The sequence below is a fragment of the Nicotiana tabacum genome, chromosome 17, assembly GCF_000715075.1.
Source record: "Nicotiana tabacum cultivar K326 chromosome 17, ASM71507v2, whole genome shotgun sequence".
Lineage (NCBI taxonomy): Eukaryota > Viridiplantae > Streptophyta > Magnoliopsida > Solanales > Solanaceae > Nicotiana > Nicotiana tabacum.
Genome location: NC_134096.1, coordinates 24,020,616 through 24,037,161, shown reverse-complemented (window position 1 = coordinate 24,037,161; position 16,546 = coordinate 24,020,616). Strand labels below are relative to the sequence as shown.

General features: G+C 36.5%; 1 protein-coding gene across 1 annotated transcript; it reads right to left on the bottom strand.

Moving 5' to 3' along the window:
• Positions 1-5,068: 5,068 nt before the first annotated feature.
• On the bottom strand, positions 5,069-8,450 carry LOC107821593 (protein NUCLEAR FUSION DEFECTIVE 4-like). Its single transcript, XM_016648031.2, has 3 exons — positions 8,349-8,450; positions 7,388-7,520; positions 5,069-7,001 (listed from the first exon to the last, which is right to left on the bottom strand). Exon 3 carries the CDS (start codon positions 6,989-6,991, stop codon positions 5,207-5,209), a length of 1,785 nt encoding a protein of 594 aa, XP_016503517.2. The 5' UTR covers positions 6,992-7,001; positions 7,388-7,520; positions 8,349-8,450; the 3' UTR covers positions 5,069-5,206.
• Between the last annotated feature and the right edge of the window lie 8,096 nt (positions 8,451-16,546).

Sequence of the window (16,546 nt, the reverse complement as noted above, 5' to 3'; positions counted from 1 at the left end):
AAGGCTCTATTTTCACATTTTAATTCATTTTTCACATAAAAACTTTTCGGAAAATTATACTGACTGTGCACGCAAGTCGAGGAATGATAAATAATATTTTTCGAAGTCTTAGAACACAGAATTTATTATTTAATTTAAAGATACCTTTTGGGTCATCACAATTAATCTTATTCTATCTTATTTATTGAATTTTATTAAATATTAGTGACTAATTGCTTAATAACATTGATAGACTTTTATACCCTTAATTATTTATATATTAATTTTCATAAGCAATCATAAGAAAAGGATACAAGTGAAAATACAACACTCCCATCTAAGTTCTACATCAACACACATATTATCTGAGGATAAAATTCCTTTTCAATTTAGTAAATAGAGGCGGATCGACATTAAGTTGGTACGAAGTTCCTTTAGTTTTATTCTAACAATATTATAATAATATATCCAATATGCAGTAAAATACGCTACCGTAAACTCCTACAAAGTTATTTTAGTTCTAATTATATATGAATCAATTTATGTATCAACTTGTGAAGGATTCTACCGACTAGCAACCTAGATATCTCATCAAAGAGTCTGCCGACATGCAAACCTATCATCTAAGACCATTCGGATTTTAGTTTGTAAGGGATTTAAATTTATTGCCCTTGTAAAAAAAAAAAGAATAAGCCAAATACTCCTATAAAAAAAGCTATTATTTCAGTTCATTATTGGACTTGGTATGAGTACATTTAGAGTGATTTTATGTTACTTTTATTTTTCAATCAATTCTTCTCTATTTTAACCCGTTTTGTTTGAGGAACTTGTATTGTTGTAAGTCATGGTTTACACCCTAACAAACGGCAACATGCCTACATGTTAGAGGTATCTTTTTAAAGTGAAGGCTGCATTACCTCTCGCCGTATATGTTCTAGAATGACAGGTATGTTTTTGACATAATAAACTTCATGCATATTAGTTTTATGCACCTTTTATCATATTTAAAGTTTGCGATAGATAGAGTTTAAGTTGAAGTTGTGTGAAATCCACATACTTTTAGCCACTTTATCATTCCTAATATTTGGACAAAATCTTCTGTTCTTCAGTTGTTTATTTGTTGACTTTTGCAAAATTATTTACGTAATTTTTCGTTTCTTGTCGGGTATATATTTGTTGCAATATTCGTTGAAGAGAGTGTGAAGTACATATGAATCGGAGGAAAGATATCAAGATGTAATTAATTTTAACGATTTTCCGTGGCAAACAAAGGAGTCATTGTTTTTTTGCGTCATAAATCGTTGCATCAAGGATTAAATTGAAGATGCAGTGCTGAAGGCATCAATGGGTTGGCGAATTTTAAATAACCAATTTGGGCGTTTTAATTCATCTTTTTATATATTAATTTGTAGGAGGGTTGAGACCTTCGATCAATTGCATAAATTGAGATTGATATTTTGGCAATAGATTTTGATTCTAAGCTATGACGACTGAGCTAAACTGTGATCATACACTAAAGACGAAAAAAGAGATTGTTTGGAGAAGCAATTAAGCATGCTAGACGATCATGCAAGTTCTTATGTTTAGCAACGACAATAAAGCATAGGATAGGACCAAAGACAATCCTAGATATTAGATTATATTTTGGTTGTAATATATATTTATTGCACTTTTTGATAGGGGAGCCATCCAGCTTCCAAACTCGGATGTCTGTGTGAAATTTTAGTAATAAAAAATAAAAACTATACATAAAAAGAGAAGGCATACATCTAATTCCTTGATGCAGTATGATAGTAGGTAAAGCGACATAAAGAACATACACAAAAAGTACCGTCTTAATTAAAAAATACAACCACATTCGTGTTTCTACATTATAAATAAAAATATTGTCTAATTAACTTAATTAGGTCGATCTTTTTTTCGAAGGTTGAGACAATAGTCCATCATTTTTAATGCAAGTATTCTATTAATTTAATAACATTGGTTTTCAGCACTAGAAAAGTTACTGCATTTTACATGTTACATGCTTCAATTACAATGATTGTGTTCATGTACATAACTTGCTAAGTTTAATTTCTTATCTTTTTTTTCACCAATTAATTTGTTATCCTTTCAAATAAATAGTTGATTGATATTACGTGCAACACACGTACATAGATGCTAGTTATTATAAAAGTATGAATGTTAACAGATATCTCCGAAATATTGATAGAATTTTTTATTCTTCAAAGTTAAATTAGTTTTCAAAAACTATTATCGATAAAGGATGAACTTTTAATATTAGTAATCATGTCATGCTACTTTTACTTGGACAACAACGTCCGATAAAGAATCTGCTTGGACAACAACGTCCGATAAAGAATCTGCGCATACTTCTAATTCCGACTAATTAGAAGAAAACGCACATTAAGAGATATAAATCTAATCAGTCACGAAATCTAAATGACGGGATAACTGTTACCTTATGGATTTCTAAGCATTAGTGCTCCTTCAATTTTATTTATTAGATAATACACATACCAAAGATGTGTTTGTAGATAATCAATTTTGAGTCAAGAAAATAATCGAGACCTAAAAATCTTGTAATAATCGTAGTTTTTGATTTCAAACAATATGAGTGTTACAATCTCTATGAATCATCTTATTCTTCTTTTCCAACATAAATTCAAGGACTTTTGAGCTTGATCTTGAAATTACATTTGTTGCCACGAACGATGATCTTGAATTCAACTAGTACGAACTTTGATTTGGACTCGTATTCCTTGATCCTTGATTTGTTCTTTGTTCTTGAACTTGAACTCGATTTTTTGAACTTGAACTTGTTTGCTTGAAACTTGTAGAGAAATTTACGGCGTTTGATCCACGAGCTCTCTCTTGCTTTTGTTATAACTTCTTGTGTGTTTTATGGGTTATGAAAACCCCTATTTAGAGTTGTGGAAGAGAAGAGTTGTGATGAGAACAAAATCTTTTCGGCCAATCAAATAGAAGTGTGACAATGCCGTATTTGATTGGCAGAACATATTTATAATCGAATTGGTATCGGATTAACGATTATCGAGCGATTTATCGGCTAAAGCAAACAAAATTATTTTGAACAATCATTCAATTAATACCAAACGATTTCAAATCAATACCAAATTTTTAATACCATCAAAGATCTAAACGGGTACAACTTAAATGGTACGGACTAAATAGGGTGCCCCATGAATATTTTATGGATACATACGAGTAAAGGAAACCCTTTTGTCATTTATAATTTGCACTTGAGAAACAAAAGTACCACTAGCTTAAAAGAAGAAACAAATTCTCTCAAGTTTAGCAGTGACAGAGAAATAGAAGGAGAAAAAAATTTCGCTGGCAACTTCCCTTATTGTTGAGAAAATGCATTGTATTGTTTGGAAAATGCGTGTAATTCAGACCTTTTCTACTTCTCATATCATATTGTATTGATAGAATTTATATTACCCTAAAAATAAAAAAAACTCGAGTTTGCACGAAATCAATTTTCCTCGAGATTATAGACTTAAATTGCAGCATTTAGGTTTAATTTTAAGTTTATAACTATATAAAGTGAATTATCACTAGGGAAAAATAAAAACAAAAAATAAAATGCGTAAAGTAAATTTTGCTCGAGGGAGTATTGCATGCAAGATTCGATAGAATTTATATCCTAAATGAACTACAGTTATAAGCCAAAATAGCATAGTGATGGATGATCATATGCTTTTGTCTTTTCTTCACTTGCTGACACATGTTCTTGTTTGCTATTTCCATAGATAAGAAGAATCATAGCTCCCATCAATGAGGTCATAGTTTAATGTTTATCCGGTTGTACACTTACAAGTTGACATAAGAAATTTCAGTATTACTAATTTTAGCATTACTAATACACCATATTCAGTATTATTCTTATACACCATACTAAACAATTCCTTATAGGTTTGTACTTAACGTTGTATTGATATGTGATTGTTGTTGTTGTTGTTGTTGTTGTTAGAGGCGGACCTTGAATTTGAAAGTGACAGGGGTACCACTATCGAATAACAATTTGAGCAAATGCTGATGTGGGAATCGAACCAAGACAGCGGACTAAAAGTCAAGTTGTGTCTCTCCCCTACTCTCTCAAATCGACCAATGTAGCTGCCTAAGTTTTGAATTTTATGGTGGCCATCAAAATATAAACCTATTATTTATGATATATATACATACATACACATACATTTTTTTTCTCAAAATTATAGGGGGCCGCCCTACCCTAAGGGTAGGAACAAGGGTGTGACCTAGTTTTCGGCAGGCTTCAAGTCACCAATTTTTTGGCCTGATTGCTACCAAAAACAAGCAAAACTGGTCTATCATGATTCATGAATATTCCAGACTTCTGATCTGCTAACCGCCAAATTAGAATAACAAGTTGCATACAAATTCACAATTCTTAATGCCAATTTTCACTTAATTAGGCAACCTTTTTTTAGTGATGAATAGATAAGAAAATAAATCGGCAAAGATTTTCTATTTTCCCTTCAGAGGTAATCACATACAAGGAAATTATAGCAGCACAGTATATACAGGAAAGAGTAACAACAACTAGTACTACTACTACTACTAATCCTAAATCAGCATAGAAGCGCAGCCAGAATTTGAAGCCTTTAGAGTTGGGATTCTAAATTTTATATGTTAGTGGGTTCTAAATTAATAATTTATAAATAATCAATGAATTTTTTAAGACAAATACATGATTTGCACCAAAGTCACTAAATTCGGTCGAACCCGTAACTCCTACTCTCCCTCCCCTGACATAGTATTATATATACAGGAAAGAGTAACAACTAGCATTACTACTATTACTACTATTCCTAAATCCTAAGCAAGTATGCAAGTATCCAGTCAACTATATAAAGTGGCGAGCCAGGGATTACCCTTACGGTATTCACTATTTGATATGTACGTATAAAAGGTAACTATATTTGACCTACATACACATTATAATTTTCCGGCAAAGGGTGTTTAACTGACCGCATCCCTGAGTCTATGTAGTTGTGCCATGTAAGTCCTCATAATTCATGTCTCTCCGTTTAAGCCCGCCTCGGTCCAATGATGATATACAAAAAAGAGAACTAACAAAATCTCAAAATAAGGCCAACATTGTTTTTGTTTGTCCCTCATGTTAGGGTGCTATTTGTGTTTTTCTGTGACTTAATTATGCTTTTTTCCTAATTTCTTTGATTTCTCACCGTGTCTTAGTACTGTTTGGTGAAGCCATTTCTGTATCTGCTGCCTCTGCTTGCTCTCTAAACTTCTTGTATATATCCCCTTTGTAAAATTGTCGAGTTCTTGCAACCAAAATCAATGAAGCTAGAGCACCAAAGAATGTGACACCAGCCAAGATTATGAAAGCCAACCGATAACATTGGTTACCCATACAAGTCAACTCTTTGACAGATGCTCTAGTCAAGCCTTTTTTCTCAAGATCCCTCAATGCTTCTCTATCATAAAGAGGTCCAGTCACTCTCACATTCAGGATGTATGATCCAAGAGGGCTAGCCAATTGCCCACAGTTGAATAATGTGGAATAGTACTTCAGGCCAAAAAGCTCAGAAATGATTGTAAAAAGTAATGGCAATTGTGCACCAAATGAGAAACCGATGATTAAAGATGCCACGTACACTGAACCTGGGAAGGGGAAGGCGATGAAAAGGAGGCCGATGCACGAGAGCAAGAGGACTAATGTCATCATAAGGGGCCTAGGAAACTTGAACCTGACAAGTAGGCTTTCAGACACAAATCCTGCAAATATTCTCCCAAAGAAATTCCATATGCTGAGAAGTGCCACAAAGGACTTAATGGTGGTTGTTGGATATCCTAAAGATTCTCCTATCTGACCCAAGTTATCAACTGCGGTTAGGCTTGATCCAAGTCCGCAGAATGTAGCCAGAAACAGAATCAACATATCAGTACTTAGGAGTGCTTGTAAGATTGTATAATCTTCCCCTCTAGCTGGTTTATTCAAGAAAATATCCGTGAGCCAGGAGCTCTTCGAGTTGAATTCTTTCTTGGTTTCTGATATTTGAGGTAGTTCGGGGATTGCTTTCAGCTCGCTCTCCACCGATGCTGGCGGATTCTCAGCAACCATTTTGGGAGGACAGAGAAGCAATTTCTTTTGACGCCAGAGAATCAACTCTTCTCTAATGAATACCAAAAGAGGGAGAAAAAGTAAAGCACATGCCACAGTGGCTGTTCCAACATAGGCAGCATGGGAAAAAGCTATAGCTTTCTCGACCAGTGTCATGACCATCAGAAACACTGCTAGCACAATTGATATTATCAAGCAATAGAAGAAAACCGTTTGCTGATTTGGCTGCCTAACGACTTTCATTTCTCGAATAGTATAGACAAATACTACAGATAGTGCAGCCGGAAGCCAGGCAATTAAGAGTATAAGTGATTGAGAATCATTTCCATAGACAGCTAAGTATAGTTGTGTCATTATAGCTCCACTTAGCCCTGTAAATCCTTTTAAAAGGCCTATCATGTTACCTCTACTCTCGGGGAAGTTCCTAATAGAGGTCACAAGAGCTCCTGTATTTGCAAAATTCTGAGAATTGGCTCCAAGGCATATGTATATGCACATTTTCCAAACTTTTGGCTTTGAAATCTTGCCAACAACAGCAAGCCATATCATAAGGTAACCTGTAAAATTCATGGCCGCGCCAACTAGCAGCACAAACCATGTTGGAGTTACCTCGGCTATCAGGCCGGACAGAACTCCAACATTAGCTCCAAGATCCTTGAAGAATCCCAAGAGATTAAGCGTGGTCTGATCATATCCTAGAGAGCCTTTTATTTCCTTGGAATATGTCCCGAAAAGGTAAGTAGCCCCTGCTCCAGCCATGATGAGGAAAGAGGCAAAAAGTGAGAACCATCGACCTCGAACCACTTGTAAGGCAAATTGGAGGACCTCATGGCGGCCTCCACCTCCCGTGGTGTTGCCACCACCCGCTTGCACCTCTACCATATCTCCTCGTCTGAAAATTGAACAAACAGAAAAAAGAGTGTGACAATTTATATGGATATACCCGCCTTGTTTAGAGAATAGTACTTATTAAGCTCATGTTGCTAACAACGTGGGGCAGATAACTGCTGAGAAATCATACTAGAAAGCTCATGAAGCAGCTAACTTAGAGCTCCCTAAAAATACAAGAGATAAACACTAAAATACTTGGATGAGCCAGTTGGAAAAGAATTCTTCCCTGGATAAAAGGTTCATATAGTAGATGGAAATATGTCATCACCAGATTTTTTGGGTCGTTTTGAGGAGGTAATTACTTTCTGTAAACCAATTCATCTACATCTAAAGCAAGTTATATCATGTTCATCATATTTATAAATATGATTAACAATAATCACTCACCAAATTTGTGACTTGATGGTTCTCTTGTATGCTTGGCATGCGCTTCCTGGATTAATTGACCTTTACTGCTCCTTCCTTACTCGAAAGTTGCTATAAAATGGAATAAACATCTCATTCTTTACCTTCTTTTTTCCTGTAAAACATAAAATTGCTATAGGTATATTGAATTCGATATTAGCAAACGTCACTCTTTAAAATTAAAAATGGATTCTGTAGGACAACTTTTCTCAAATTCTGTCTAGGTTATACATTATAAAAATTGAATGGTCAATAGAAATCAATCTGATAACTTCCCACATACTTGTTTAGATGATATGTTCTTTAACTTTACCAACCAAAAAAAAGATAAAGGTTTCATAGCTGCACAATTAATAAAATATATGTCATGTAAGATTAAAAACACACAAGAAAAATATAAATTAAAGCCAAGATATGTATGGTTCCAACTTCCAATAAGTATGCCATCTCAAATTGCCCGATGAATCGAAGCATCATTATATATTAAAATAGGCACATGCAGAGGCGGAGCTACAGTTCTGCTTATGGCAAGACCCAGTACCTTGACCCATGCCCTATTGTTGTATTTTAAAATCAACTATGTAAATATAATTTATCACGAACATAATAAGCTATCTTTTCAAAAATTCAAAACCCATAAAGTTATAACACAAGATGTGAGAAATAAAGTTAAAAAATTACAGATTGCATGGCATACAAATCTGGGGGAAACATCCACAAAGGTTTCATTTGTTCATTAATCTGCACATATTTGTGACTTAATCTAAACCTAGCCTTTAGTTATTTCACAAAGATCAAATATAAATCATCTTAATTACTTTCTCACTAACACCTCGATGAATTTCATGTTGCGGAGATGAAAAGAGTCAATAGCAAAATCCCCAAAAGCTAATTAAATGATTATGGGGGAAAATGATTTTGAAATAAATTAGAGTATACTTACCATTTCTTGATAAAATTATGGCGAAGATGTTGCAATTGGCAGGTAATGAGCGTTTTCAACAATGGAAATAATCAGATAATTTTGGAGTAAAACTGTATAAGGAAATGACACGTGGAACACAAGATGGAGATGATAATCAAACATAGCTATTCTGCTTGTTACCGGAAGGAACAACGATCATAAAAGTAGTATTAAATGATTTGCGCCCGGTAACATTTAATACGAAATATTTTGTAGCATTAAGGATGATGGCCTGTTACAAGAAATTTGACATTTATATCTAACGTTACATCTTCATCAATGACTCTCATAATTGACATTAAAGAATGTCATGATTTTAGGACTTCCTTCCCTAGACATAACTATAAATAGAGAGCTCAGTTATCATTGTAAGGGGACAAGTTTTTTAGCTAACTTACACTACATTCTATACAGCATTTTAATACAATTTTATTCTCTCGCTTTTGATCTTATCATTGCCCTTGTTCTCGGAATCATTAGCTCTACTATTTCATCTACGTTCTAAGACTAAATATTTTATATTTCATCAGTTATTTCATTACTTTTTGGATCAAATTAATTCACTTGTCTAGAAACCACGAATAAATTCAACTGTATTATTTTTTGGGTAAATAGCTTGGCGCCTACCGTAGGGCCTAGACAGTCGTGCAATTGAATTGATCCTAGCCTTTTTACTAACAAGTTTGATTATTTTTGTCTTAGCAAAAATCATAAAAGAAATGGCAGACAACATTATTAACGGCACACGCAACCCTGAAATTCAAGGGGAGCAGCCTCATTTAGAGGATACAATCAGTGACACTCGCAATGAGGAGAACGACGCTTCACCGATGTATGACGAGCTATACCCTCGACAGGTTCGAGAGAGAACTTCTGATGATGCTGATGAGGAGCATGTAGCGAGTGCAGTGAGGGTCCTGCAAGAGCAACAGGCAATCATTCTAGGCCATCTCACGCGGCAGGATCAAGTTATGATGGAACTAAAGCAGGCGCTATCGGGTGCTACAAATAATGCGAACAGGTGAGATCCAATTCCTCCCAAGGTTTCCGCAAACCAAACGATGCGGAGAGTCAACAACAACACTCCCAGGGACGAAGTTGGCTCCGATGGGGCCGGGGGGAGTAGATCCGTCCTCAACAATGATAATGATTCGTTCAAGAAGGAACCTTTGTGGTTCATGGAGGAAGTAAATGCCCGCATGAATCAAATCCCTGGCGCACCGCCAGTATTTAAGGGCCCGAACTCGAAGAAGTATATTCATTTACCGTACAAGCCGGGTGTGGCCCCGAAATTAATCCTGAAGCATTTCAAAATGCCCGAAGTACCGAAATATGACAGAACTTCAGATCCGCATAAGCACATTACCACTTATACAACGACAGTGAAAGGAAATAATTTGGCTCCTCACAATATTGAGTCTGTGTTGTTGAAGAAATTTGGTAAGACTCTCACGAGGGGAGCTTTAACGTGGTATTCACTATTGCTCGAGCATTCCATAGATTCCTTTAAGATGCTCGCGAATTCTTTTATCAAGGCTCATGCCGGAACCAGAAAGGTGAAGGCCTGAAAGGCCGGCATATTTATGATCGCAAAGGGAGAGTCTGAATTATTACGAGAGTACGTCACCCGGTTCAAGAAAGAAAGGATGTTGCTACCGGAGGTCCTGGATGAATGGGCAGCTGAAGCATTCACCAAAGGTTTAAATCAGAGAAGTTCAGATGCTTCCCGAAATCTGAAGGAATGTATGCTCAAGTTCCAAGCGACGACTTGGGCGGATGTCCACAATCTGTACGAGTCAAAAATAAGGATCGAAGACGATCATGTTTGCTTCCCATCGTCGATCAAAGGACGGGAGAAGAACAGAGAAATAATGAAAGATGATATTGACACACATAGACAGACTTAGAGAGGCCGATTTTTACCATACGAGCGGACAGAAGGTCGTGGCAGGAACTTTCGGATAGCAAACAGGTTCACCGTTGATAGAAGGACCGATCGTGGTCGGAACAATAGATCGTTGTAGGATAGAGAAATCTCGGGGTTGCGAGATTCTTCTTACCCAAAGTGATTAGAATATAACTTCAATGTCGGTGTCGTAGAATTGGTGTCGGCCATGAGGAATATTAAAGAGGCATGATTCCCAAGACCTATGAAATCTGATCCCAGCTAGAGGGATCCCAATTTATGGTGTGAATACCATGGAACTAACGGCCACCGGACTGGGGACTGCCGACACTTCCGGAAAGAAGTGGCAATGTTGTTAAAAAATGGTCTCCTCATGGAATTCTTGAGTGATCGAGCTAAAAACAACTATGGTCGGAACAGAGGCGATGCGGAAACCTCAAAAGAATGAGAAGAACCTCCATGCCAAAAGATTAACATGATCTTCGGAGGGAATGAAATTAATAGGGTCACCTTTTCGGCAGCAAATAAGACAAAAGTATCGATAACTCATAGTAAGAGGCTCCGAGACACCCGGTATCACATTCACGAACAAAGATGCAGGAGGATTACTACTATCGCACAATGACGCGCTAGTAATTTCTTTAAATGTGTTAAATTTTAAAATTAAACCTATTTTAGTGGATCCAGGAAGTTCAGCTAATATCATACAATAGAGAGTACTGGAGCAAACTAAACTTTTGATGCTCGCTAGATTGTCCCGGGAATAAAACTCCTCGCTGGATTCAACCTCGCAAGCGTGACCCGGGAAAATTTTTTGATGCTCACGAACACTGAGGGAGTAATGAAGACAATGCTCGTCGAAGTGGTAGATGGAGACATAGGGTATAACATCATCTTGGGAAGACCATGGCTACACGAGATGAAAGTCGTGCCTTCAACATATCACCAATTGTTAAAAGTTTCGACACTCGAGGGGATCAAACAGATAAGGGGTGATCAACCGACAGCAAGGGAGATGAATGCAATTTCAGTTTCCAGTAGCAAAGGAAAGGAACGTGTGGCATAGCAATTACTACAACTGTCACCTGCCCACGAACTAGAGAAAGCTAACCCGAGGACAGAAGAGTGGGAACAATATCGGGTACCAAGGTATTTTCAAGTACCGGAGGAGACGGACGCGACGAAGTCCACGGTAGAGGAACTGGAGTAGGTTACATTGTTCAAAGAATTCCTAGAAAGGAAATTCCATTTGGGAACAGGATTGCACCCGGAGCACAGGTATGTTTTTATTGAATTCCTTAAAATTAACGCTGATTATTTTGCATGATCGCACGAAGATATGACAGGCATCCTAACAGAGATAGCCGTACACAAGTTAAGCTTGGATCCCAACATATCTCCGTTAAGGCAAAAGAAGCGCCCTACTGCTGAAGCAAGGAATAAATTCGTCAAAGAAGAGGTAACTCGTTTACTTAAGATTGGTTCAATACGAGAGGTAAGATATCTAGACTGGCTAGCCAACATAGTAGTAGTACCTAAGAAGAATAATAAATTTCGCATGTGCGTAGATTATAAGGATCTTAATAAAGCGTGCCCAAAAGACTCATTCCCATTGCCAAATATCGATAAGATGATTGATGTTACGGCCGGGCACGAGTTAATGAGTTTCCTCGATGCTTATTTTGGGTATAATCAAATCAAGATGAACCCAGACGATCAGGAAAAGACTTTTTTTATAACGAATTTTAACATAAGGTACACCAATACTTAGTTGAGACATTCTTTTGGGATCATGACCTTTTCAGGATACACCATTCCCTTTTATTTGATTTCAATAAACAAGTAGTTTAGAATTTTGTTACAATAACTCACGAAATTTTCCTAGTGAAAACTGAGGCAGAAAAATTTCGTTTGTTTGTTTGTTGTGATGTATGAGCAGGTTTTACCTCGAGGCACAGTGTTCGAGATGAACAAAAGAAAAGTCTCAATCCAAAATAAAGAAAAGAAAGTGAATCCAAATGCAGAAGCAGATGGAAAGGATACGGACTATTCAAGACATGACTGAAGTTACGAGCTTCACATTTCCCGTTTTTCTCAGAAGAAGTCGTAGAAGAATGAACTAGCATTTACAACTAGCAAGCATCAAGGTTCAGATCAGAGTTTGCATGAACAACCAGTCAAGATTCAAGATCAAGTTTCAAAAAACTTATAGATAGGAATCTTGTAACTCATAGTTGATAGGATTGTTTAGTTTCTTTCAATTTTGATGTAATAGCAAGACCACAGACCGGAGCCTCGACGGAACCTCACTCGACACTCCAACTCATCATTCCATCACTTCCCTTGAACTACACGCGTCTTGATCCCCTTATAACCCGGAGATATGTAGGTTGTCCAAAACCAGGACTCGGTTGCACCATTTTCTTTTATTTTCTTCCTCTTTTGAATAACGATAGGGTCAAAAACTTAGTCACACGGCTCACTTTATCTTTGCCTGAAAACTTTTAATGTTTCCAAGCAAAGAGGGGCATGCTGTGAGCACCTAATTTTTTACCGTGCTTGAATATTTCCCGCTCCCATCTTCCCACGCGTGGCCCCACGCTTTGTCCCCCATGCGTGGCCCCACGCTTTGTCCCCCACGCTTTGTCTCCACTCCACTTTGTCTTGTCCCCCATGCTTGCCCTCATGCTTGTCCCCCCACACTTTGTCCCCTCTCATCTTTCTCTTGTCCCCCACTCACAAACTCCATACCACTCTCCTTACCCATTAAAAACAACTCAGAATTCTTTTCTTCATGGAGAGAACAAAAAAGGGACGGACCCCTCCCCTTAAAGAACCGGAGCAACTGCCTTCTCTTCGGCTTGGATCTCTGATCTTGCTCATCCCTCACCACTCCCATCTTACACCCATTCAGGCATTGATTCATCAGCAAAAACACACACGTACCCCTCACTTAAAGAAACGAAAAGCAATTTTTCTGCAACTAAAGAATTTGAAAGCTCCAAATACAAATATAAAAAAAAAGGAATTGCAAAGCTCTTTTAAACTGCTACCCGTCTGCTGCACACTCTCTGGGAATCTGAAGGATTTGAGTTAGCTGTTGATTTGCTTTCTTCTGTTCTCGCTGAACCTTAGTCTTCAATTGTGATCTTTATTTAATCAATTACCGGTTATTTACCGACTAATAGGTATGTTCATATTCTTTGTTGCTCGATATTGGATCATGAATGAAACATGCTTTGTTTGTTTTTGCCTAGTTCCGTAAAACCAGTAGGCTCAATTGTTGAATTTAGCTTTGAACTCCTCTCTTTGTTTATCTTTGGTTCCAGTAGCGTGATTCAAAATATTCATGTATGATTTGGTTTTGCTGATGAACCTAACATTTGTCTGCTAAGGTTTACTCACATAAAAGTGATGATTCGTGGTTTGAGCTACTATTGAGAACGACAGAGCCGTAAATTTGATCATCAGTTGGTCAGAGACATTTCTAAAGAAATCAGTGTAGCATTTTATTTACAAAATTATATAGTTTATTGGTTTTGTAGCTTTTCATGTAATTAACAGATTTATATTTCAATGGCTAGCTACAGAAGGTTGCCTGAGTTGAAGTGAAATGCATTGGCCATATTTGCCAGAGTAGCTATTTGTCGTAATGATTTGAAGAAGGAACACTGATTAAAGATTATTTTGCAGAGTAGCTATTATTGTAATATTTGCTCATGGCTATCGTTGTAACAAATTGGGATTATTCAACTATTGATTTTGAAGTTTAAATGTCGATTTAGTAATTTGATTTTGCTCAACTGATTATATAAACAACCCTTCTTGTGAATTGATTTGAGTCTCATTCAAACAATACTAACTTAGCTCATTAAGTTTTGGTAGTAACACAATAGTTTTTGACATATTCTGTAACCCATATCAATTTACAATTATCTTATTAGTCCATTGCGTGATGTTAATATTCTAGTCATTGATTAAAATATGAGTTAACTTAGTATAATAAAATGTTATTAATTGTGTACACGTATGCGTGATATGATTGTGGCACAATAAACAAAACGGATTCACACACGTGATTTGCTTAAAAAATAATACCATATTTTAATGATTAAAAGCAGATAGATAAAACATGAAAATCAATAAATCACAATCTATTCAAAAATAATATAAGCCCCATGTAGTCAATAAAGCGACCGTGTTAGAACCACGGGACTCGGAGAATGCCTTACACCTTCTCCCCGGTCAACAGAATTTCTTACCCGAACTTTGTTTTCGCAGACCAATAATAATAGAGTCAAACCTTCCTTTGACTAGGGATTCAAATAAAATGTGACTTGAAACACCCGAAAATCAATTCCAAGTGGCGACTCTGAACAATAAAATAATCCCTATTTCAAATTATCACTTTAATTGAAAAAACTCTTTAACCCACTACAATCCAAACACATTATCTTTGTGGGGGCATAAAAGGGGTGTGACAACCTTCATACGCAAAACAAAATTAAAGTTTTCCTTTATTGGCAATGCTTCTGTGGGCGTCTTCTTACTATGTTGTACCTCCGCCACATCCGTGTCAATCTCCCCGTCTGTAATCTTGAAGATAGTTCCATCCACCACATCTTCCTAGAATGTATCGTTGCAAAGTAATTTTGGGCAGATATTAGAGTCACTATACCTCCACAACCATACCATAATCACCGGCTACTCATAGTCCTCTACCTAATCCCCTCTTACATTAGGACGTTTTCTTCAGTTTGTATTATGGCACTTCTAGCTTAATAGGTGTGAGCACGTAATTTTTGCCCTACATAAAAATTACTCCTAAAAAGTTCAAAAATAGTCTGCTAATTAGTTTAGATTTTTATGGTATTTCTAAGGATCTTTCTCTATTTGTTGTTTGCATTTTATGACCTCTAGTTGCGTTTTCATAATTAGAAATACTTTAAATTAGAAAAATGTCAAAAATATTTTTATCTCTCATTTCATTGCATTTTAGGATCCTAATTACGAGTGCATGGTGATGCAGGTTTGGGCATGTGTGGGCTGCGGGTTTGGGGCGGGTTCAAATCCCAACACAAAATTAAGAAATAAATGAATCTATTCAACACAAATCCTATTATTGTATTGGTGAAATATCTTTTTTCTGGCCATTTTAAAATCAACGTCCTCCCCTCGAACACACCCCCCACACCCGGAGATAAAAAAACAGTTAATTAAGCAGATGAAATGACAAGTATGCTTTGATAATTGAACAAGGAAACGCCAACAATTTCTTCTAAAAGAAGTTCTTTTGATTTGTTTCGTCTGTGTAATTTATCCAGGTTAATTATTTTCTGTTTTTTTCTCTGTTAAAGTCCTAATAGCTCAAAAGTATATTCTTCAGCAAGACATATGACTGAAGCAACCGAAAATGAATTAGTTTAATGAATGTAAATATAATTAACTAGCTTAAACAGTTTGCGCAGAAAATTCAAAGTAATTAAAAAAAAGTTAAGTAGGGCAGGTGGACGCGGCTGAATATGCTATGCAGGGCGGAGCGGGTTAAAATTTTGTGTGTAAAAACAGAACCGGCACTGCACCGCCCATTGCCATCCTAGATTGTCGATTTAAAGATATCTAATTCATTAGATTCTAATAATGTTGTTAGTCTCTAGAGTGTTTTCTGGTTAATAGTGTTAGTTGTGAGTACTTGTCTTGACTGAAGAAACGACATTCAAGGAGAGGAAGTTGAACAAATGGGCCTACAAATTACAGATGTCACTAAATAAGAGCCTCATACAAGTATGACATGGCATATGAGACTCAAATTAGAACTTCTCCATATTTGGCCAACATAATTGCTTTGTGCTTTTGCAATTACAATCTTACCCTCTGACTCGCTCTGGAAACCGGAGGCAGCTCAAATTACGGCTTATTAATAGTATATATAATATAATATCACTAAAGGGACATTCTTACCACAAACTCAACCTCAAGTAGTTTGGGCCATTCCCAATTCTCATAAGAATTGATTCTATTGCCTATCAATTACACCTACCTTCCTCTACTAAAATTCACCCCACATTCCATGTTTCTCAACTCAAAAAACACACCAGCAGTGTCAGACCTGCAGTTGCTTTATCTTCTTATGGCCATGTTATCTTGGAACTGGAGCAGATTTTGGAGACTAGGAATATCATGAAGCATAACAGGCAGATTACTCACTTGTTAGTCAAATGGTTTAATTGTCCCAGAGAGGATAGCACTTGGTTGGATGCTCAATCTTTTA

What these genes read in the sequence shown, in the direction of transcription:
- LOC107821593 (XM_016648031.2), bottom strand. Translation starts at nt 6,991, where the DNA reads ATGGTAGAGGTGCAAGCGGGTGGTGGCAACACCACGGGAGGTGGAGGC.